Below are 23934 nucleotides of genomic sequence, written 5' to 3' on the forward strand. Positions count from 1 at the left end.
TTTCCATCTGCTGAAATTTTGTTTTTTCTTGTAGGAAAACATTTAGCAGATTAATCTGCAGCAACAACCAAACGATCAGAAAGTTTCAGGAAGTTTAATAAAAACATTTAGAAAACAGACGGACCGGATCCCGGCCGGTTGTGGAGCAGAACCGCTCCAGAGTCCAAACGCGAATAAGATCCAACCAGATCACAACATTTACAGGTCAAAGTTCAACTAAATAAAAACCATGCAGCCTGCGGGGGGCGCTGCTGCTGGGAAACAACCTCAGAGTAAAGTGCAAAAACAACAGAAGAAATTCTGAGGACTCAGTTCTCTAGAGAGGAACTGTTCAGTTCGTTCAGTTCAGGAGGAAGAGTCTGCTCTTCTTCAACGTCAGAAGTCCTCACACTCCAGCAGCAGTTCTGGCCCGATTCGGTGAGGTCCGGTCCACTGGCAGAAGTACTGTCGGTTCTGGACGTCCTGCGTCTCTCAGGCGTTCGGCTTCAATCGTCCTGCAAACAGAAACTGGGTCAGAACCAGGTTCTGATCCAAAGAAACACATCCAGTCCGGAACACGACCCGACCCGCAGCAGGAGAACCTTCCTCCCGACCAGCAGGGGGCGCCATCAGAGCCCCGCCCACCACAGAAACACCTGCAGAATCCTCCCAGCATCCTCTGCGCCGCGCAGCTCCAAATGTTAGACGGTATCAGATTTATTCCAGATTATCTCAGACTGGACTGAGATTATGGGAGGTTTCCATCAGACTGGCTGCAGCGCGGAGGAAACGGAAACATTCCCAGCATGCATCTCGCCAGCAGCAACGTGGGCTCAGTTCGCCCTGCGCAAGGCCCGACAGGCACACACACAAGCTGCGGGGGCGGGGGGCGGGTGGAGACAACACTGAGGGCCATGCCATGCTGAGGTCGCCATGCGACCCCCACCTACCTGCCCGCCGTCTCCTAGCAACGGGCCGGCTCTGTCTGGAAACCAACCAATCAGAGCACAGAATGAGGAAACAGAGGAAGAGGGGCAGACGGACAGCGGAGGCGCTCCGTCTCTGGGTCCGCTCCGACCTGCAGCCAGGAGGCACAGCTCAGTTCCCACAATGCACTGCAATACCCACAATGCACTGCAGGCTGCTGGAGCATTTATTAAGTTGGATGAAAATAAATTCAAGAAGCTGAAGAAGCTCAGAAACACTTGACAGGAAAAAGTCTGTAAAAGGACAAGAACCTGACTTCCTGTTTAGTTACTCTACAAAATAAAAGCCTCTTAAAGTGAACTTTATTCAATCTGAAAAACCAGGATGCAGATCATCTTCAAATATTCCTCCGATTTTATTCCGAGGAGGTCAAAGGTCAACAGAGCGCTGCGCACCTGCAGCCAGCTGCGACTGGGAGCGCCTGCGGGATCCGCTGGGCGTCCTGGAGGCCGAGGACAGCGTGGAGCCGGCGCTGCTGGCCCGGGAGATGGGGAGGGGCGCCGGCGTGACGGGGGGAGAGTCCAGCTGGAGAACCAGAGAGTTTATTATGAAGATCAGCTGCAGCACGCAGCATGCGCTGCAGCTAACCCGCTAGCAGCAGAGATAAGCCTTAGCTTAGCACTTTAGCACACTTTGAAAACATTTAGCACACATTGTGTTCAAGAATTTATCCAGAAATTTAACATTAGGGGATGCTAATTTACTTTGCTCTTTATTTCAGCTGAATAAAGTTCAGAGTCTGTGTCGACGTTTTGCTTTTAGACTGAAAAAAACAACTGAAGATGAAATGTGCTGACAGAAACCCTGCTGTGGCCAATGCTAATGCTAACCATTAGTGCATTAGTATTAGCGGAACCAGTGTTGATGCTTCGGTTCTGCTAATGCTGTAGCGCTAATTATTAGCATTAATTCCACTAATGCTAACATGCTAGTGATGAAAATTTGTTCCACTAATGATGAACAATTAAGGCGTTAGCAGATCCAATGCTATTGCTTTGTGCTTTAGCATTAGCACATGTAGCTTTTCACTGGTTCTGCTGTGCTGAGGGGGCGGAGCCCGGTGTGTGACCCGTACCTCTAGGCTGTCGTGCGTGGGCGAGGACGACGTGGACGAGTTCTCGTGTCTCTTGGACGAAGCGGCAGAGTTGAGCTCCACGCTGCGAACGCGCTGAGCGAACTTCAGCGAACACACCGACTCGCTCACGTTGCCAGGCAACGGAGACACCTGCAGGAACAGCGGCGGTGAGAAGCGGGTCGGGACTGCGGTGGCCGGGTTCTGGTTTCTGGACTCACCTGGACCATCATCAGGGTCTTGCTGTCTCCGCTCAGAGAGTCCTGCAGCAGGTAGGTGAGCCGCGAGTTCCTGAAGGGGATGTGGGCGTGTCGGCTGCGCAGCGCGCTGATGACATCACCCAGCGCCGACAGCGACTTGTTGATGCACTGCGCTTCCCGGAGCCGGCTGCCCTCCGCTCCGGACTTCCCGATCCGCTCCGAACCGGCCAGGTCCACCAGGTTCAGCTTCCCTGAACCAGAACGATGAAAATCACAGAAACGTTTCAACACCTAAATATCAGAACGAATGCTAACAAATAAAAGCATGGAGAGCCGCTACATTCAAAAGAAACTCAAAAACCTCAAGAAGTAATTAAGAATGTAAAAGATATCCTTCCATATTTGTTCGTATTTCATTTAATAGTATTTAATTTTTTGACTGAAACTGATTTCCATACAAACGGTCTTACTGATCCAATCTTCCTCGTCTCTGATTGGTTACACCAACTCTAATCTGATTGGCCAACAGCAGCAGAGGGCGGAGCTAAAGAACTTGCAGGATCATAACGATGTTTGTTCGCGGTTCTCGGAGGGAATTTGGGCCTTTCTGGCCTTCCCTAGGTCCGATAAACGGATCCGGACCGCCGGCGGTCAGAAAGCAGAACCGGCCTGACCTTGTGTTCTAGTTCCGGTCGTGGTGTTGAACCCAGACACGGTGATGATGAGCAGCGCGTGGGAGCGCGAGCTGTGTTCGTTCAGGTTGGTGCACGCCGTGGCCCGGTTCACCCGGCCCAGCTCAAACACCTGGGGACGGGGACGAGGCCATCAGAACCAGAACCGCTGCTCTGGTATCTGGGTGTTTTACTCTGAAAGGACAGTCAGGAAGCGGTTACCCTGTTGATGTCCTCGGGGCTCTGGACCGCGATCTCCGTCAGTCCGGGGACGTAGAGCTGTCCGCTGCCGTCCGGGTTCAGCTTGATGTCCAGTTTGTCTGTGGGATTCTGCCTGAGCAGGTCGCTGCAGGAAACCAGAGCGTCAGAGCCTGCAGGCGCAGCGCAGGGCAGCAGAACCCACGCAGGGAACCATCAAATCTAAAGCAGAACCAGAACCTGGTCCAGAACTAGGTCCAGAACTAGAACCAGGTCCAGAACCAGAACCTGGTCCAGAACTAGAACCAGGTCCAGAACCAGACCCGGTCCGGTCCTCACCGCAGCGTCTCGTTGTAAATCTCCACCAGGTTGACGACGATCCGATATTCCCAGTCCAGATTTTTCTCCGTCACCTCGGCGAACAGCAGGCGCAACGCGCGCTGGTTGATGCCGGGGTCAGAGGTCACGCCCTGCGGACACAAAGGGGTGGGGCTTACAAGTGAGAGGCGGTCCAGTGCCAGGTGAGGCCGGGCCAGGCTCCGCCCCCTACCTCCATGGTGTAGGTCTTCCCGGATCCCGTCTGTCCGTACGCGAAGATGCAGACGTTGAAGCCGTCGATACAGGAAGTGACCAGAGCCTGCACTTCCTGGAACACCTGGAGGACCAATCAGAGAACAGGACACAGGTGAGACGCCGGGTCAGGCGACCAGAACCAGGAGGAGCCAGGAGGCCCGGTTCAGGAGCCGCTCACCTCCTCCTGCGAGGCCTGCGGAGGGAAGACCTTGTCCAGTTCAAAGGTCATGACCTTTCCCCTGGAGGACAGGTAGAGGACGGCGTCGTCGTCCGAGTCGAAGCTCAGCGCCGTTCCCGCGTCGGTCGAGTCCAGTTCCTCCTGGCTGACGGGTCGGACCCGGCAGAACACCCGGATGTTACCTGGGACACAGATTTTATGTTAAATGGGCCTGCCGTAGGAAGCAGCAACCAGAACCGAGCCGGGAGGTTCCGCTGCGGGTCGGACCTTTGAGGCGGACCAGCTCGTTGTGGCATTTCTTCCTCAGGTTCATCTCCCTCTTGTACTTCCTGAGCAGATCCTGGTTGGTGCTGCTGACGTCGCCGATCACCTGGCAGATCTGCAGACACACAGCGGGTCAGCCGGGCCGGGCGGAACCGGGCCGGGCGGAACCGGGCCTCACCTCCTGCTTGGCCTCACTGATTGCTTTCTCCAGCATTGAGGGGAAATCCTGGACCTGCTTCTTCAGGCAGTTATAGTCAGAGGTCAAAGTTCGCAGGGCCGGCTGCAGGCTGAGCAGGTTCAGACGCACACCTGGACACATCATCATCACCTTCATCATCATCACCTTCACCATCATCATCATCACCTTCACCACCACCTTCATCATCACCTTCATCATCATCATCACCTTCACCACCACCTTCATCATCACCTTCATCATCATCACCATCACCTTCATCATCACCATCACCCTCCCAGCCTGCCTTGGGTCTCACCTGCCAGGTTCTGGTGGACGGCCTTCATCTCGCTCTCGGCCCGGATGAAGGCCTCCTCGATCAGGCGGTTCTTCTCCTCCTCCAGGCTCTGCATGTCGGCCTCCAGCTGGCCCTGCGCTCGCTGCATCTCGCCCTCGTAGACGTGGATCTGGGGGAACACGCAGTGCCGTTTGATCCCTGGGTTCTGTTTTTCGGCCGTCGTGAGATTCGGTGGCCAAACGTGAAACTGCTGTGAGTTACTCAGCAGGTTGTTGCTAAGTAACCAAAGTGAGTGAGTTAATTGATGCTACCCAGATAGCTTGGCTCAAGCCTTTCCTCTGCCTACATTTCCCAGAATGCTGTGCGGTTCTAGATCAGAGTTCAGTGAACGCTCCATCACCTTCAGCGTCGCTAAAACATGGCGCCATTGAACCGAGGATAAAACATGGCCGACACGTTTCCACATCTATGGACAGATTATCCAAGAAACATTACTTAACGTCCAGAACTCAGTAAAACATGCAGACATGTTTAACTAGACAGGTAAACCAACAGATTAAAGTAGATTAAAATGCACAGATTCATTAAATAATCTCAGCAGAAGTTAAAACGTCTAAAGAAAAACACAAACTACTGACACAAAACACAGACAGGAAGCCGACCACAGTTTTCCTCTGCTTAAAGTCACTGAGCTAAGCTAGGCTAACCATGCTAGGCTAACTGTTAATTATACATGTAGATCTTAATCCCACATAAATATTTTATCTAACCATAATCTTGGCCACTGGGTGATCTACTGGGAAGCTGCCTGGCTAATCCAACAGAGTCCAGAGCTTCCCATTCAAACCAGTTTAACCTTTTATTTCACTGACTGACTACTGGAATAACGTAGAGATGTTATATTAGTTTTTAGAAAACAGAAAAATGACATTATGTGTTTAGAGGCCAGAGCTCCAGCTGACAAAAATATATAGATTCATTTTTAAGAACAAAAACAGCAGAAGAAGTTAATAAAACTGAAACTAATTCAAAAGCAAGTCAGTAATCTGACTGACAGGGAATAAATTTATATTCCTTTATTATGATTATTGTAACCATGACGAGCAAAAAGAACCATTTGATTCATTTAATCACTGAAGTTATTTTGAGTTTCTTTGCTCTGGATTATAAATCCTGGATGTTTAATCTGAGCAGCTTGAATTCATCTGGGAGCTCAGGAGCCTGAGGGGGAGGGGGGTCTGTGACATCACAGGGGGCGGGGCCAACCTTGGACAACCCGGGATCCAATCGGCTCTTTGCGTTGCTGACAGTCGTGGATAAAAGGCCACAGAGGCGCAGCTGCAGCCAGACAGGTAGAGAAACACAGGTGAGCTGCGACACCTGGACGCTTCTGATTGGCTGTCAGGCCGGTGCAAGACGCCCAGCCCCAGACACGACAGCCAATCAGAGGACGGGAAGCAGAGGCATCTCACCTGAGTTCGTAGCTGAGTGCAGGTGCGCTGCGAGTCGTGCAGCTGCGCCTCCAGCTCCTGCAGCAGCTGCCTCTGCAGCGACAGCTGTTCCTGCAGCGCCCCGTTCTTCACCTGCAGCTCCACCAGCGCCTTCTGCGAGTCCGCCGACTCCACCTGCACCGTCTGGGTCACCACCTGCAGAGGAGCGCGAGGCTGGGTCAGCAGCTGCAGCAACACCAGCTGCTGCAGCTGTGTGCCTGCTCAGAGAGGCGGATCGCTCCGTCAGATTTCTGCATCTCTCTCCTCCGTTTCCTTACCTTGACTCTAGGGGGCGCCGCCGCCTGTCTGGCCAGCTCTTCCTCACACTCCTGCAGTCGCAGATGCAGTTTCTGCTCTCCCTTGCTGCGGCGCCTCCTGCTGTCGTCCAGCTGCAGCTGCAGCACCTCCGCCCTGCAGCTGCTCTCCTGCAGCTCCTGCTGCAGATCGGCCAGCCGCTGCTCCCGCTGTCGCGCCCGGCTCTCCCAGGACGCCGCCTCCCGCCGCAGCGCCTCCGCCTCCTGCGGCGCACACACAAGGGGCGGAGTCAGACTCGCCCGCTGCGGCTGCGCCCGAGGCTGCATCGGCGGACTCACCTGAGCATGGCCGCAGCGGCTGCAGCCGTCCGCCGCCGTGTCAGGCTGAAGCTCTGAGCTCCTGCGTGACTTCAGCTCCTGTTTCAGACGCTCGTTCTCCACCAGCAGCCGCTCCAGCTGCTTCTCCAGGTCTGTCGCCCCCTGCAGGACAGGTGGCCACATTACAGCAGCTTCTAACCAAGAGGACCGTTTATCAGCTCAGGACTAGAGCCGGGAGATTAGACTAAATTATAATCTTGGCGTTTAGTTAAATCTGTGAAGGTTAAAGTTCTGCTGCTGATAAAAGATGAAATATTTCCTTAATCAATTCTATGATTGAATATGAATGATCGGTCCGATCAGTCTGATCAATCAATGAATCACATGATAAAGACTCATCTGACTTTATGCCGTAACCTAATCCAGACGATCGGACCCGTTACTCCCGCTGCTTTTGTTGCCACGGTAACCGAACGGCGTGGGTCTGAAGCTGAGATTAAAGCGTTAAGCTGCAGTGAGAACTTCCTGTTCGGTTCTGACTCGGTATTGGGTTCGAGTCTGATCCCAACAGGGTTTCTACAGAGCCCAAGTTTGGGTCAGAACTTTGAGTTGCAGGTTCTGGACTCAGTGGCTCCGGGTCCAGAACTGAACTCACCAGTTCCGAGCGCAGTCTCTCCACCTCCTGAGTTCGATCCAGCAGCTTCTGCTCCAGCGCCGCCACCTGAAGGCAGAACCGCCAGTCAGCTGGACCGGAACCACAGAACCCCACTGGGCCCGGTTCTGCAGACGTACCTGTGTGTGCAGCCGAGAGACGAGCTGCTCCTCTTCGGGTCGGCTGAAAAGGTCCGGATTCGGCTTCACACCTAAAACCAGACAAGAACATAACAGGCCGGACCAGAACCAGAACCGGATCAGGCATTGGGCTACGCTCTGATTGGTTTGGTCAGTGCTAAAGGTTCTGGATCCAGATCCGGGTTCAGGTCTGGGATCAAAATCAGTTTAACCTGTGGGCGTGGCCAGCAAAGGCTCCTCCCCCTGCGCCCAAGCTCCACCCCCCGTCTGCTGGCAGGAAACCTCCTCCGAGCCAAAACGGACCTGAAGCTCACACACCTTGTCCTGCAGAGTCTGAACACACACACACACACACACACACACACACACGGTGGATGAGACTGCAGCAACAGCAGGTGACTGTTCTACAGGGCGCTGCACTCTAGAGGTCAGAGGTGAAAGGTCATCTACGGAGAGAGACTGAGGCAGATCAGAAACAGGAGGATGAAGATAGAAACAATGAAGGTTTTTACATTGACAGGCGTCCAGCAGCAGGACCAGGAGACTCTCTGCAGGACGAGACGGAATGGAGGAAAACAGGACAGTTAGGAAGACACTGGACAGACAGACAGAGAGACGGACAGAGAGACGGACAGACAGACAGACAGACAGACGGACAGACAGACAGACAGACGGACAGACAGACAGAGAGACGGACAGAGAGACGGACAGACAGACAGACAGACGGACAGACAGACAGAGAGACGGACAGACAGACAGAGAGACGGACAGACAGACAGACGGACGGACAGACAGACAGACGGACAGACAGACAGAGAGACGGACAGACAGACAGAGAGACGGACAGAGAGACGGACAGACAGACAGACAGACAGACGGACGGACAGACAGACAGACAGACGGACAGACAGACAGAGAGACGGACAGACAGACAGACGGACAGACAGACAGACGGACAGACAGACAGAGAGACGGACAGACAGACAGACGGACGGACAGACAGACAGACGGACAGACAGACAGACAGACAGACGGACAGACAGACAGACAGACAGACAGAGAGACGGAGCTCTCCGAGGTGGGACGGTTCAGTGACCTCTGCTAACTTCAGTTTTTTCTGAGGAAACGATGACTCAGTAAGTGCTAAGCTAAATGCTAAGCTAAAATGAAAGGAATCGCTTCACTGTGTTGATGTCACATCCTGACCGTTGCTTTGCTAGCAGTAGCATCGTGCCTTCTGTTAGCACTGTGTGCTAGCTGTACTGCATTTTTTATAGCATTATTACATTAATAGTTTCTATTTGGATCATATAATCAGAAGACAAAAATGCCATTCAGTGACATTCCTGGAGCTAGCGTTAGCTAACTGGCTAACTATGCTGAGCCTCGTTTCCAGACCAGTTCATTCCTTTTCTGGCTCCTACATGTCAGACCGGACGGACGGGTCTACTGCTGGTGGCACCTTTAATTAAAGTCGATAATCGCTTCTCTGCTATGAAGCTACAAAAATGGCTCAACAGGTGGACCAGAAGGGGCGGGGCCTAAAGTGTCAAAACAAGTTGCTCTCAGGCTGCAGAGCTACAATAACCAGGAATCAAATCAGCTGAAGAATTTAAAAGTTTTCGCAGAAGAATCAGTTGTTCTATCGACAAGTGCTGCCCTCTAGAGGCAGCAGTGGAAACATCAGTTTTCCTGATTTTAGTTTTCCGTTTTTCAGCCGATCAGATGGATGAGGATCAACATCATCAACGCTCCGTGGCTCTCCGCCCAGGGTTTGACCCCTGACCTCCACCCATCCTCACACCGGCACGTTCTGACAGACCCCATCAGAACTCATCAGAACCCGCTCCGTCTGCGTTCAGCTGCTGTTCGCAGAGCGGCGCCCCCTGCTGGACCGATTACCTGGATGAGCAGCTGGTGGGATGAGCTGGCGTTGAGCTCCGCGGTCAGAGGGGGGCGCTGTGAGAAGGCGGTGGCGGGCAGAGACAGGAAGGAGCCGTCGTCTTCACCATCACTCATCAGGAAGTCCACTGAGCTGGCTGCAACACACACACACACACACACACACACACACACACACACACACACACACACACACTTAACACTGGAGAGTCAAAGAGTTCCTCTGATCAGCAGAACCAGCAGTTTCCAGCAGGTTCTGGAGCAGAAGCTGCTGGTTCTGCTGGAAACCAGTCTGCCCAGTTAGCAGCAGCTAGTGACCTCTGACCCCCTCACACCGAGTCGATTCGCTTCGTCTCCAGTCTCCCTGAACTCTGACCTCTGGCCAGCCGGAGAACAATCCCGGCTGCGTGTGGAAAGCTTGGACTGACCTTCGACCTGCTGCCATGGAAACCGGGCCGACATGTTGCTGCAGCTGAACCTGCTTCAACGACTACTGACCCACCTGCAGAACCACAAACAGAACCGACCTGGTTCTGATCGACCCGGTTCTCTGATTAGTCCAGATTCATTAATTTGATCTTCTTTAGAAACATCCTAAAGTTTCTAAAGAAGATCCTAAAGAACCAGAGGAGAAATCTGCTGTCAATCAGCAACCATCAGAGAGCTGCAGCATCCTGATCATCATGGTGGACCACCTGCTGGGAGGCTCCGCCCACCTGGCTGCAGATGGTTCGGAATCAGACACAGATTGTAGAAACGATAAATTATCTCTAACGTTGCTCTCCAATAAACCTGAAATCTTGATGCTAATGAACAACGGTGGACACAATCTAGCTAATCCGCTAATTTTATGTTTAGCGCTTCAAATAATTTTGGAAACAATTAGCACAGCTAGCATCCCATAAATTAAATTTTCCAAATAAATTCTAAATGCTAATTTACTGCCTGTTTCTTAAACTTTAGCATTAGCTTCTGCTAAATACCATATTAGTGTAGCACCTTAATGTTAGCACAACTAGCCTGCACTAGCATAGCACACTGAGCTGCAACAACACAGGATGAGCCGTTCGGTCTCCACACCATGACTGTCTGGAGAGCGCCACCTCCTGTCTGGCTGAGGGACTGAGCAGCTGACTGCAGGCTCTACCTGAGCAGACGGCCTGACTAGCAGATCGGAGCAGAGCCAGAACCAGAACCAAGCCCAGTTCCAAACTGGTCCCTCTGAGGTGGTTTGACAGGAATCAGTGTGAAGGTTGAGCATTAGTTCTGGTTCTCAGACAGAAACAGGAAACGGATCAGAAACTCTCTAAGCTCCCCCACACACACACACACACACAGCTGGGAATGTGCAGCTCGGACTGGAACAATGGCTCCAGTGTTCGCTCCCCTCCAGAGACAGAAAACCCATCAGAACCGTTCGGCTCACCTGTTCCTCCTGCCAGGCCCGGGCCTCCTCCGCTCGGCCGCTCAGGTGTGACTCACCTGCTGTCAGGGAGGAATGCAGCCACGCTGCTGCCTTCAGGCCCCGCCCTCTGACTCACCGTCCAATGAGAGGTCTTTCTTCCAGAGCTCCTGCAGGCAGGGGGCGTGAGCGATGTCCCAACTCTGTCTGGTTCCAAACATGACCGCTGGGCCGAGCAGAGCGCTGGACCGCTGGACCGGCTGCAGAACCAGGAAACAAACAAACATTAAAACATCTGGACTCTGCAGACTGCAGCACGGCTCCCCCTGCTGGCAGGAAGAGCGCCGTGGCTGCAGAATGATTTCCTTCAGTCCTGAACACAACAACCCAAACCTTGAAGTTTTGGATAAAAACCTGGAAAAGATCAATAATAGATCAGCAGATTTTAGAAAACCTTCCCGCTGCTCTGATCAGAACCAGGTTTCATAAGAACCGATGGACCGACCAGAACCGCTGGTAGAACCCAAGAACCAAAACACCCTGCAGTTGGCGTGCCGTGGTGGCATAGTGGTTAGCGCGGCCCACGTTTGGAGGCCTCGAGTCCTCGACGCGGCCGTCGTGGGTTCGACTCCCGGACCCGGCGACGTTTGCCGCATGTCTTCCCTCCTCTCCTTCCCCCTTTCCTGTCAGCCTGCTGTGTAAAAAGGGACTCTAGAGCCACAAAGGGACCCCTGGAGGGGTAAAAAAATAAAAATAAAAACACCCTGCAGTTACAAACGGACCGGGCTCCAAACGGACCAGGCTCCAAACGGACCAGGCTCCAAACGGACAGGGCACCAAACGGACCGGGCACCAAACGGACCAGAGGTTCTGGATGTAGAAATGGATCCACCAGTTTGTTTCTAATCAAGCCTTCACTCTTCCCAGTTAGACCTCAAACCACAGAGTTCACCAGAACCGGTACCGTGGACCCGACTGGACCTCGGCCCTCTGACGGGCTGAGGTCGGACCGACTCACTGCCCCAGACCCGCTAACCGGTACCATCTGTCCAGAACTCCAGCGGACCTTACCGCTCCACAGCGAGTCTTCCTCTCCGCTCCTTTTCCGGACCGGTGCCGGTCCAGCCAGCGCTTATTGATCAGTGTTCCCACCCAGCCCAGCATGCTGCCGTCCAGCCATCCACTCAGAACATCGAGCCGCTGCAGGTCCGATCGCACCGACCTGCTGATCGGGATGAAGCTAATCTGATAATCCCAGCAGCAGATGGTCCGTTAGCTGGGCGGGTCAGAACCGGCAGGAAGAACTCTCACTGAGTCTCAAACTATGGAAGAAAATATCGATCGCCAAAAACCCATCGATCGCTGGCCTGGAGGTACACGGGTCAGAATCTTCTGCGGCTCGGTCCGATCGCCATCAGAACCTCCTGATGGGTCGGTCTGACTGACTACCCTAACCCTAACAGGAATAACGATCAGAACCGGTCCAGAACCGGTCCGCACCAAAACCACACAGGTTCAGACAGAACAGACACAGGTGAAACTCCTGTTACCATGGCAACAGAGAACCGGTCAATGTGGAGCGAAACACAAATAAAGAGTTTAATATTTAAATAATTTTATTTAAGAGGAACAGAGAGACCGCGCTGCGTTCACTGACCTCTGTAAAAACCAGTTCTCATCCCAAAACAACGCCGCCATTAAAACTACTGATACTACGATCAGAACCAGCAGCAGAACCGGATCAGAACCAGCAGCAGTGATTTCTGGGCCACAGACACAAAACCAGCCATTTATTTTACTATTTGTGGACAAATCTTGAAAACGTTAAATATGTTTCACAAATGAAAACGATCCAATTTGTTTGGGTCAAAATAAATTATTAGCGGGCGTGCCGTGGTGGCGTAGCGGTTAGAGCGACCCACATTTGGAGGCCTCAAGTCCTCGGCGCGGACGTCGCGGGTTCGACTCCCGGACCCGGCGACGTTTACCGCATGTCTTCCCCCTCTCCTTCCCCCCTTCCTGTCAGCCTACTTCATGAAAAGGGACACTAGAGCCACAAAATGACCCCCTGGAGGGATTAAAATAAAAAAAAAAATTAATTATCTGTGAAAACTAAACTATTTTTTTATGATTTAAATTATTTTGTTTAAGGTCTAATATATTTTGTAATTTTTCCTAAAACGATGGCCTCAGTCAAAAAAATAAAAAATCTATTTTGGCAAAAAAATTGCCATTATTTTATAAAAGTGGGGATATACTGTATTGCTGAATTGTGTTTAATATAATAGTTCAATAGTATAATAATTAACTACTTTTCTCTTCCTTAGCAGAACCACAGCCATATTCATTCAGAACTGACCCGGTCCAGCTGTTGAACAGAACCAGAACCTGTTGGGTCAGAGGTCGATGGGTCAGGCTGGAAGCATCGGCCTCCTCTGGAAAGATCAATACTAGTCGATCAATACCGATCATCAGCTCCGTCTGACTTCCAGCCTAAAGACAAGAAGGCGACAAAAATACCTGGCTGAGGCCCCGCCCCCACCTGCTGCTAGCTGGTTAGCTAGCTGCTGCCCGCTCTGAGGCCCCGCCCCCACCTGCTGCTAGCTGGTTAGCTAGCTGCTGCCTGCTCTGAGGCCCCGCCCCCACCTGCTGCTAGCTGGTTAGCTAGCTGCTGCCCGCTCAGCAGCAGAAACAGGAGCTGCTGCATCAGGTTACAGAGCTGCACGTCTGCTGCTGCAGCCGCTCCTCCGTTCATTCATCCATCCGTTCATTCATCCATCCGTTCATTCATCCATCCCTTACCTCCCGGCAGCCTCCTCCTCATCCCTTCATCTTCCTCAGAGCTTCAGCTTCATGGCGACAAACAGCAGCAGGCTCTCTCTCACACACACACACACACACACACACACACACACACACACACACACACACACACACACACACACACACACACACACTCTCTCACTCTCTCTGCTTCCTTCCTCCGTTTCCCTAGCAACAGCAGAGCAGCGTCACACCCGCAGAAGCCCCTCCTTCACAGACGGATTAATATTTCAGCGGAGCGGCCCCTCCCCCACCTGCTGCACCGCTGATTGGCTGATCTGGCTCCGTGACGTCACGGGAAGCAGCTTCTGCTCGTTAGTTTGAAGAACAGCTTCGTCTAGTTTCTGTTATTGAAAACTTTTATGCATGTTTTCTGCTCACTAACTAGTTAGCAAGTAATATATTTAGGTTGAAGCTAGATTTCTACAAATCTTCAGCTTCAACCTAAATATTTAGTTTAAAGATAAACATTTATGCTAGCTAATATTAGCCTAGCTAATATTTAGCTAATGTTAGCCTAGCTAATATTTAGCTAATGTTAGCCTAGCTAATATTTAGCTAGCATAGCTGGAGGTCAGACTGCAGATCATCTTCATCATGATGATGACTATGAAACCAACGGACCAACATGTGGGCCGAGAGGTAAGCTGACAGGAAGTGACATCACTGAAACGCTCTGGTCCACCAAAATCATGTATAAACCAAAGATTCTCCTTACTGTTATTTTTGTGGTTCGTTTCCATGGAAACAGCCAGGAAGTGACCCGTTTTAATGGTTCTGTTCCAGTCTGAGCTGTAGTGCAGCTTATTGCAGGGAAAATCTTTCCATTGTGGAAACTAGCATTAGCAAATACTAGTTAGCATTAGCTGATGCTATGTTGTTATTCATATAACAAATGTGTTTTTAATGTTTCCCATCAGCAACTTGATTCTCTGGATGACTGATAATTTTCCATGTTTTTGAGGCCTTTAAACAATTGTTGCTATAAAATGTTCAAGTCATTTTCAGTTTTGAACAAACTTGTTGAGACCTTTTGGTTTTGGTTTTGGTCATCCTCTTCATACAACTTAAAAGTAATAATTCGTGACAAAATCAGAAACTGAGGACTTTGCTGTTAGTGAGTCTCACACCAGTCTTAATGGTTAGCGTTAGCCTCCGGTAAGTTTTTCTTTTATGTTTAGCTTTGATTTAGCGTTAGCCTCCGGTAAGTTTTTCTTTTATGTTTAGCTTTGATTTAGCGTTAGCCTCCGGTAAATTTTTCTTTTATGTTTAGCTTTGATTCAGCGTTAGCCTCCGGTAAGTTTTTCTTTTATGTTTAGCTTTGATTTAGCGTTAGCCTCCGGTAAGTTTTTCTTTTTTGTTTAGCTTTGATTTAGCGTTAGCTTCTGCTAAATTTTGATGTGAAGACTCTTGTTAGGCGAATAGAAGCTAGCTTGTGAAGCTAACTTCCTGGCTAGCTGCACCTACTAACTACTGCTGATTTCAATGCAAACATTTATTCTCCAATCAGAACCAGAACCAGAACCTTAAACTGCTCCGGGTTTCATCCCCGGCCCGGTTCTGCTCCTCACCTGGACCCGTCTCCTATTGGAGGACAGCGTCTCCGTCCCTCCGGTCCTCCCTCGGCCCGCCAACCCGACTCCATCCTCCAGAACCTCCAGAACCTTCTTTTCCGTCCCTGCAGCCTCAGAGGTTCTGTCCAGCCCGGTACCGACCCGCTTCCTGAGAAGGCTGTGGAACATGAGGACGGCCAGGGTGCACAGGACGTACATGTCTGCCGGCCCGGTTCCGTCTGGTCTGGATCAGAAACAGACGGTTCTGTTTGGATCCAGCTGCTGCATCCACCGGACCCGACCCGGTTCTGAGCTCCAGCTCACCTGCTCCATCTGTTTGACCTTTGACCCGGACCCGCCCTGACTGACGCAGCGGTTCTCCAGAACTGATAAGACAATCGGACCTTGTCCCTGCTGCAGGTAACCAGAACCAGAACCAGCAGTTTCAGGTGGCAGAAACTCTACACCTCTGCAATTCAGAACCAGTTCTGATCCAAATGGATCCAGCAGTTCAGAACCGGTCCAATATTCGGTTCCAGCTAAACATTCCTCAGAGACGGAACCGGTTCTGTAGACGGAGGTTCTGGAGATTCTGCAGCTGGAGCTCAGTTCTGTTCTGGCGCCGAGCGGTTCTGCTGAGTGGAACCAGAACCTCTGACCGGATTAAATGCTCCTCTCCCCTCCCCGACCCGGGACCATCTGCTGCAGCAGATGAACCGGGCCGCGCCGGCGCCGCTCGCGTAACGCTCTGATGAATCACTGGGAACGGGTCAGATTGGGTCAGAACCGATCAGGCTGCTCAGTCCGGTCTCAACAGACCATCAGAACCTTTTTCAGCTGGTTCTGATCCATGCTCTGGGTTCTGATCTGAGTAGAACCTTGGCGCCAACCCGCTCTGAAGTGGACCAGGTTCTGGACCGGCTCTGGTTCTGGAGAACCCGAGCGATCAGACATGAGCAGAGCTTTAAGCTTTAACCAGCAGCTGGTTCTGATTCACTTCCCAACCAGAACCCGGTTACACATTAACCCGCTCGGAATTTAATCTGGTTATAAAACCAGAACCACTCCTCTGACCCGGTTACACAACAGAACCTGATTCGGACCGAAGTAGAACCAGGACAGAACCTGAACCCAGAGTTTCGTAACATTAAAACTATCAGCAGACCCGGTTCTGGTTCTGTAAAAGCATTAAAAAAAATAATAAATTAAAGTCTGGTCCAATCTGAGCGGAACCGGTTCTGAAGGAACTCATTAAATTATGGATCAATAACTGAAATGATCTGACCCGGTTCTGTGGGTCTGTTCAGAACCCGATTCTGGTTCTGAATAGACCCAAAGTCCAAACTATCAGAACTCTGAGGTTCCTCCAGCCGTTACCATGGTGATTAGAAGATCAGTAAACCCTGTGACTGAGGTACCAGAACCGGGCCGCCAATCAGAACCTTCAGATCCGATCTGTGTTCTGGTTGAAACTTCCCATTAGAACCAGAACTCTGACCCACCAGAACCAGAACCAAACATCAGACCTACCAGAACCAGAACTCGGACCCACCAGAACCAGACATCTGACCCACCAGAACCAGAAATCAGACACATCAGAACCAGAAATCAGACCCATCAGAACCAGAACCAGACATCTGACCCATCAGAACCGGGCCGCCTGCAGCTGCTTCCTGCGCGGCTCTCTGGCTCCCCCTGCTGGTCACTCAGAGAAACAGATCCCTGATCAGAACTTTTATTCTGCTGAATCCGTGCAGATCCATGACGACCTGCCCGGTTCTACTGGTTCGGTACTGGTTCCCTAATCTGCATCGGTTGCCATGGTGATGGTCCAGCATGTCTGGGTAAACTTTCCTCTACTCAGAACCCGACCCAGCTCCAGAACCCTGCAGAAAGAGCCCACCAGATCTGAACGCCCCCACGATGTTCCTGACAGCCAAACCTTTCAACCGGGTCAGATTCTACCAGAACCGGGTCAGATTCTACCAGAACCGTCCAAACTGGGAGGCCGTGACTCTGATTAGCGCGCTGCTAATCTCATTTCCTCTGATTGGCTGCCGTCTGGACCAAATGTTCCAGTTCGGCCTGCAGCCAATCAGAGAGCAGCTTTCTCATCAAATCCCAAAACAAAGAAAGTATTCACACCGCGCTCCGTCCAGCTCCAAACAGACTTTTATTTTGGGGATTTTCCGTGGTAAATCAGCAGGAAGTGGAAGGAAACGGATTCTTGCTAATAAAAACCTTAAAGTGTGACGTTCATCTCTAATTAGCCTCTTTACTTTGACTAACCCAAATGACCCAGTTCAGGTTCAGGAGTCACTGAACTGGCAGATAGAATGCAGCTATTAGCAGCTAGCAAAAAGCAGGAAGTAAACACAGCAGACCTCTGATCAGGAGCCCGACCTTAACTACACATCACACGATGCTGGCAGCATCATGCTGTGGGAAGATGCAGCCCTGAGATTGGGGTCAAAGTTCATCTTCCAGCAGGACAACCAGCTGGAGATATTATGGGATGGGTTAGATCAGAGCATGGCCTAGTCCAAGTTCAGACCTGAGGGTCTGTCAGGACGTTGATGTGGAGGCTTTGCAGATTTCTCAGGGGTGTTTAATGTAAATGCAGGCCACACTTTTCAGTTGACTGGTTTCGCTGATTGGGCTCCAGGTTTCTGTAGGAAATCGTTTCAGTGGAGCTTCATGATTCTGCGTCTCAAACCGTTTGGTTCAGTTCATCTGGTTTCATTGAACAGAAATGATTCACTTTCCCAACATCAAGTCAGCGCAGAAAAATTACAAAGTCAAACTTTTTCCTGAGAAACGGAGCAGCAGAACCTGATCTGTTCTTGCAAATAATCCACCAATATTCAGAAATCAAAGCTAATCAATCCGTAGATGAAGAGTTACAGAATTTATTAAAACCCTTTTTAGTGCTGGTTCCACGCTAACACCCGTGGGCCGGAGGGTGGGCCGTGCTAATAGCGGAGTTAGCACGGTGCTAACACCGCTGTTAGCACGGTGCTAACGGGTGGAGCACTGTGCTAACACCGCTGTTAGCACAGAACAGTAGAGGTTTCTAAAATCTGACAAGATTTCAGGTGATTTCTTGGCTTTCTAGGACTTTTCTTTGTGTTTGATACTTTTTCCCTTTGTGATCCCAGTTTCTTCATCTGTGAACCAGTTAGCTTTGATTTCCCAGTAATGTGACAGAACAACCAGTTCCACAGCTTCAGAAGATGCGGTTGGAGTTCTAAACAAATCCAGCCGTCACTTTTTCCACCGGCCTGCTCCTCGTCTGTAGAGGCTGCTGGGCTTCCTGTGATGTGGCTACAGCCGCGGTTATTTATAGCTGCAGCGGGCGACACGCCCTGCGGCCGCACACATCTGGACCGGCCCAGACCAGATCTCTGCTGCTCCTCAAACACACCACAGCTCTAACAGCACTGAGGATTCCTGAAGCCCCTGAACGCCTCAGAGCAAAAACACTGAAGAACCGGGCAGAATGGATCTGAACGCCACTGAAAGGTCATTTCCCGACTCCTCGTCACTCCTCGTCCAGCTGAACGGGTCTGCAACTCATCTGCTGATACTGGGTTCTGTTAGCAAACAGAACCAGAACCCACCTTACATAAGAACCGATGATGGAGCAGAACACCAAGCTGCTCTGGATCCGCTTCAACATAAACTACACACACGCCAACAGAACATGCCAATCCCAAACATCTGGACCTCAGCGGCACCACAGAACCCAACAACAAACAGCTGGAGCCCGGCCGAAACAGTACCAGGCCCAAACGGGCCCAGACTGACGTTGGCACCACCAGGTCACACCTGCTGGTCTGCGTCAGGGAAGCAGGATCAGAAAATCTGGGCCGATATCCATCATAGCATCACCACTGGCTAAAAGGTTAGCTATGCTAACAATAATCACCAATCAAACAGCAGGTCCACTGAAGCGCAACACAACATCATATTTAGCAGAAGCTAATGCTAAAGCATTAATCATAAACATTCATTCCACCAACGCTAAAGCATTACACTAAGTATTTACTGGCATGAGAGGGCAGGAAACCGAACTGCTGCCTAAACAAACTTCAAAATAAAAGCATGAATCTAAACTACTAGCTACATGAAAAATTCAACAGTTGAAAACCAAAAACGTTAACAAGTTAACATTTCATTTTCTTTAAATAGAAAAGAAAATTAGTGCTCCAGAATTGATCAGGAATAATTCATTCAGGGGAAGCTAATAGCACTAAATGTTTTTAAAGTTAGCAAAAACGCTAAATTTAAAAATTAGCGCCACCATTAATGCATTAGCATCCATACCACTGAATCTCAGATATTAATTTTGCTGCCATGGCCGATAACACACTTTTCTACAGTTTCAACATGTTGATAAAACGACCAGAATCTGACATCGGCTCTCCACCCACAATCCTGTGCTGCGTCACATGACCAACCAGACGTCACATGACCAACCAGACGTCACATGACCAACCGCTTAAGAAACACAAACAGCAACAAGATGGAAACTAAATCCCGATAATCCTCCGGTTTGAGCATGTTGCTGGTTCCCTCAGGCAGGTGACCGAGTACCAGTGTGACCAGTTAGCTGAACGTCTAGAAGATTACAGGAAAGTCCAGACAGACACCTCGGGCCAGATAATGGCCTCCTGACCTCTGACCTCCACCATGATGCTTTAAACCCAACAGCCCAGTTTTCTGTCTCCATGAAGATCTAATTTAAAACATTAAAACATGATGGAAAGATGAAAAAAGTTTATTACACATGAAAGTGGCTCAGTTTCCCCCAGAAAAGCTGCTGAGCCTGGTGGTAGGGGGCGCTATCGGGCAGCCATGTTTGACTTTAAAAATGTTTAACGTCGACAGGAAAGTTGAAAATATCACAAGGTATTTATATGTTATTGGAAGACATTAACGTATAAATACAAACTACAAAGTCTTTAAAAAGTCAAACAATAAAAAACCAATAATCAATAAACAGCCTGGAGGCTGAAAGGCTGATGAGAGGCTGAGAGAAATGCTGCTGGCCCTTTAAGGCTGTAAACATGTCCAACATCAGAGTCTGTCCAGGACAGAAACAGTCCTGCACGGGTCCAACAGAACCGCAGAGACCCAACAGAACCAGTCAAAGCGTTTTTCATTCAGTTTGTTCATCAGAAAAGAAAAACTTCCTCTGATCCTTCCAGTCATTTAAAACAGTCTTCCCAGTGTTCCCAGTGTTCCCAGTAGCAGGAATATTTCTATGGAAAATGATCAAATAAAGAAATGAAATAAAGAGGCAACAGGGAACCAGAGAAAATATTTATGAATTAATTATTGATCCATCAGAATCAATACAGTCAGCAGGTTAAAGCTGATCCGAACCAGAACCAGAACCGCATCAAGGGGAACAGAGAAACAAACCAACAGAACCTCCAGTTTGGACCGACAGAACCATCTGCTTCTGCTGCTGGGTCCGGTCCAAACCTGTAAGTGAAACTTCATAAAGGTTTGCTTCAGACCAGAACCGAACCCAGAACAGTTCGGGATCAGAACCTTTGGTGTGCTGGAGCCGGTTCTTTCAGCAGCAGCTGGTTCCGATTGGACCCGTTCCTCCTCCATGTTCGGCTCGCTAAAGAACGTTCTGGTTCTGATTAGAGGCGAGCTCTGTCTGTTGGACCGTTCCGAACCGGACTGCGCTGACAGCTCGCCGTCGCCATGGTAACCACCACGTGGAGGGTCCCCAGCTGGGCAGGTGAGGCCGCGCGCGCAGCTTTTGTCCGGGATGAAAGAAGCGCGAGGCGGTGGAAGCTGCTGGAGCCGCGTGAAAAGAACCGAACGGAGCCGAATGGAGCCGAACGGAGCCGAACACACCCTGCAGGACCCACAGAACCAGCAGCGGAACCACAAACTGTTAAGTGTCCGCTTACCTCCTCCTCCTCCTCTTCTTCCTCCCGCAGGCCGCGCCGCAGTCGGGAAGGACGCTCCCGCAGAAACACGCTCAGTCTGCGGGTGTTTGCGGGTGTTTGCGGGGCTACGCCGCTCAGCTGTGGATCTGCCGGTGCTGCCTTCACAGACGGTCGGACGTGTGAGTGAGCGGGACTTTTATAGGAAAGAGGGCGGGCCGCAGCTGGGGGTCACGTGACAAACAGAAGCTTCAAAATAAAACATTTAAATGAAATAAAACCTTAAAAGCAAGATGAGAGCCGGTCAGATGAATCGTTCAGGGCAGAAACTGAAACGTGTCTAAAGGTTCGGAGGTAAAAACCCAGAGAGCAGAATCGGAACCAGCAGACCCAGAACTCTGTGGGAATGTTTATCCCGCAGGACGCTGAGCTGAAACTTCCAGAAACGTCAATAATCCAGGATGGAAGAGACGATCTGACAGGTGAGACAGTTACAGGCCCCGCCCCCTTCAGCAGAGTGTGTTCTGATCCAGTCAATTGCAGCTCGGTCCAGTGGACAGAACCAGCCGAACCGTCTGTCCGTCCTGCTGCTCAGCTTCCTCTACAGTTCCACCATCAGCTGAGCGGAAATTAATCAGAGTAATTAATTTTTCTGCTAAGTAATTTAAATATTAAGATGAGTTTCTGAAGACTAATGAATATTAATCAGATTACTTTGAATATTTTTCAGAATGATCTGAGTATTAAAATGAGTATTTCTGTAGATTAATCTGAATATCAATATAATTATTTTGTAGAATAATTTGGCAATTAATCAGAGTATTACTGCAGAGTAATCAGAGTATTTCTGTGGTTTCATCAGCTCCGGGAAGTGTTCTGGGTTCTGAACGGTTCAGATCAGATCCAGTTGGGCTCCTGAACCGATCAGAACCTCTGGGCTCCAATCAAATTGATCGATTTCACCATAATATTTCTACATTCATAAATGAGTTGAAAAATGAAAATGTTATTAAAAGATTAAATATTTAGTTAGGAAGCTACATATTTATTTTACAAGCTAAATATTTAGTTAGCATGCTAACTAAATATATACTTTGAAAGCTAAATATTTAGCTTGTGAATTAAACCTTTAGTTTGGAACTGATATTTATAAATGTATGAATAATTTGGTAAATATAATAATATGACTGAAAATGAACACCTTTGTCTCTGTGGCTGAACAAACCAAATTATTGCTTTTCATTCTTTCTGTATAACTTTACAAACGGCTCCCAGAGTTGAGATGAGTCGGTCCTGCGCAGATGAACTCTGGGAAACCGAGTTTAATGAAAAACCATTCACATTTATCCTAAAGAGGGACAAACAGCGCCCCCTCCTGGACCTACAGCCTCAAACACATCAGTGATTTGAGGCGCTGCATTGGACCTCTGACGTCATTTCCTGTCTTCCCAGTCTGGCACCCAGAGAGCTGCTGAAGGAACGGTTTATTAACGACACACAGCCTGGCTTTTATTGCCGACTCAGCCGGAAAACATTCCCAACGTTAGGAAGCAGCAGGAACATGATGGGGTTAGAGCCCAACGTTAGGAGACATGTTGAAGTTTTGAGCAGATCCTTTGGGCTCAGGCGGATCAGCAGCTTCCTGCCACGTCGGAGCCGATCTCCTCCTCTGGCTCCGGGTTTCCTGTGCCGCTCCGGCCGGAACAGCCCTTCCTGTTTCCTGCGCCTCACATCAGCAGGATCGCTGCAGAAACCTCCTACAGAACGTTTCACACCCTCTGACCCCGCTGACCGCTCAGGGAGGTTCTGTTAGGAACTCTGAGCTCCAGTCCAATATTTTATAACAGGAAATATTCAACAGATCCACATCGGACGGATGGAGACACAAGGTCTGCTGTAGCGCCCCCTATAGGCTGGAAGAAAACACTTTAAATGGGATGTTAGAAACACACTGTGTTGCTTTTCCTGTCGGCTCAGGATGAAGTACGGCGGCCTGCAGGCTGCGAACGACATGCAAACACATTTCTGTTCCCCTCCTGGCCTGTGGGGGCGCTGCACCAAGAACCACTGAAGGAAACGACACAAAAACCTCTGAAGACACTGAGAGCAACTTCCTTCTTCACCAGATGGAAACAAGATGGAGGCGTCAGATTGTAGCGGTTGGAGGATTTCTCTTTAGTCTTCGGCCAGGAGACCAGGAGCCATTTCTGCTGCTAGCACTAGGCTAGCATGTTAGCTTTGGTTGTATTTACCCAGAATGCCCTGCACTGTAGTCCACGTCCTGCTTTTGGAGCGGTCTCCGGTCCGCTTGGCGTTCACATTCAAACCGAACCAGAGTTCACTTCAACTGAACCCAGACCGAGGTTTGGAGGACCAGAGGTCAGAGGTCAATAACAGATTAACATTCTGAAAACAAACCAAAGTTTGTAGACAAATGGACCAGAGCCGGATTAAAGCGGACTGAACAGAGCTGGTGTAAACGTTGCAACCATTAAACAGAAAAACACAGAAAATAAAAATTTTGTAAATGCAGGAAATTGATGCAAAGGGGAAATTCCATAAATGTCAAAAGACAGGAAGCATAAAACACTTAACCCTCACGCTACAGAGGTCATCCAGGCCACCAGGGGGAGTCTGCAGTCGGTAATATTGTGGATATGCTGCTGTTGTAAATGACATGAAGTTTAGCGTGCCTGTTTCTTTCTTCCTCCAGTTCCTATGTGACTCCCCCTAGTGGTCTGGAGGACTCCGTTTGGTGGAACCAGGTTGCAGTTTTTTTTATTTTTGCTGCTGCTTTTACTTTTAGCAGAATTTTCCATTTTGTTTCTAATTCCCATGGTTGCAGCGTTTTGTTTTGTTTGGGAGTTCATTCATGTGTTTGCAGCTCGTTTGCTCC

At 50.0% G+C, this 23934-nt stretch overlaps 1 protein-coding gene across 7 annotated transcripts; it reads right to left on the reverse strand.

The window, feature by feature from the left end:
* Window positions 1–79: 79 nt before the first annotated feature.
* Window positions 80–21269, reverse strand: kifc3 (kinesin family member C3). 7 transcript variants are annotated; one of them, XM_032561672.1, is made up of 22 exons: window positions 21063–21269; window positions 10893–11013; window positions 9352–9488; window positions 7662–7782; window positions 7450–7520; window positions 7313–7378; window positions 6679–6819; window positions 6364–6603; window positions 6068–6241; window positions 4617–4764; window positions 4301–4431; window positions 4126–4237; window positions 3859–4040; window positions 3658–3762; window positions 3447–3577; window positions 3132–3255; window positions 2913–3042; window positions 2260–2489; window positions 2042–2191; window positions 1362–1491; window positions 930–1057; window positions 80–494 (listed from the first exon to the last, which is right to left on the reverse strand). In XM_032561672.1, exons 2-22 carry the CDS (start codon window positions 10972–10974, stop codon window positions 486–488), a joined length of 2742 nt encoding a protein of 913 aa, XP_032417563.1. In that variant the 5' UTR covers window positions 10975–11013; window positions 21063–21269; the 3' UTR covers window positions 80–485. The 7 variants fall into 7 exon arrangements, with proteins under 7 accessions (XP_032417563.1, XP_032417558.1, XP_032417557.1 ...); XM_032561667.1 differs by lacking the exon at window positions 21063–21269 and adding an exon at window positions 15148–15999 and having other exon boundaries at window positions 930–964; XM_032561666.1 differs by lacking the exon at window positions 21063–21269 and adding an exon at window positions 15148–15999.
* Between the last annotated feature and the right edge of the window lie 2665 nt (window positions 21270–23934).

This window comes from Xiphophorus hellerii, chromosome 4 (assembly GCF_003331165.1).
Source record: "Xiphophorus hellerii strain 12219 chromosome 4, Xiphophorus_hellerii-4.1, whole genome shotgun sequence".
In the NCBI taxonomy this organism is placed as follows: Eukaryota; Metazoa; Chordata; class Actinopteri; order Cyprinodontiformes; family Poeciliidae; genus Xiphophorus; species Xiphophorus hellerii.

Coding starts and splice junctions, on each gene's coding strand:
- kifc3 (XM_032561666.1), bottom strand. CDS start 15,348: ATGTACGTCCTGTGCACCCTGGCCGTCCTCATGTTCCACAGCCTTCTC. Junction 4,432..4,616: donor CGTCCACCAGAACCTGGCAG/GTGAGACCCAAG, acceptor TGATGTGTCCAG/GTGTGCGTCTGAACCTGCTC. Junction 4,238..4,300: donor TCAGTGAGGCCAAGCAGGAG/GTGAGGCCCGGT, acceptor GTGTGTCTGCAG/ATCTGCCAGGTGATCGGCGA.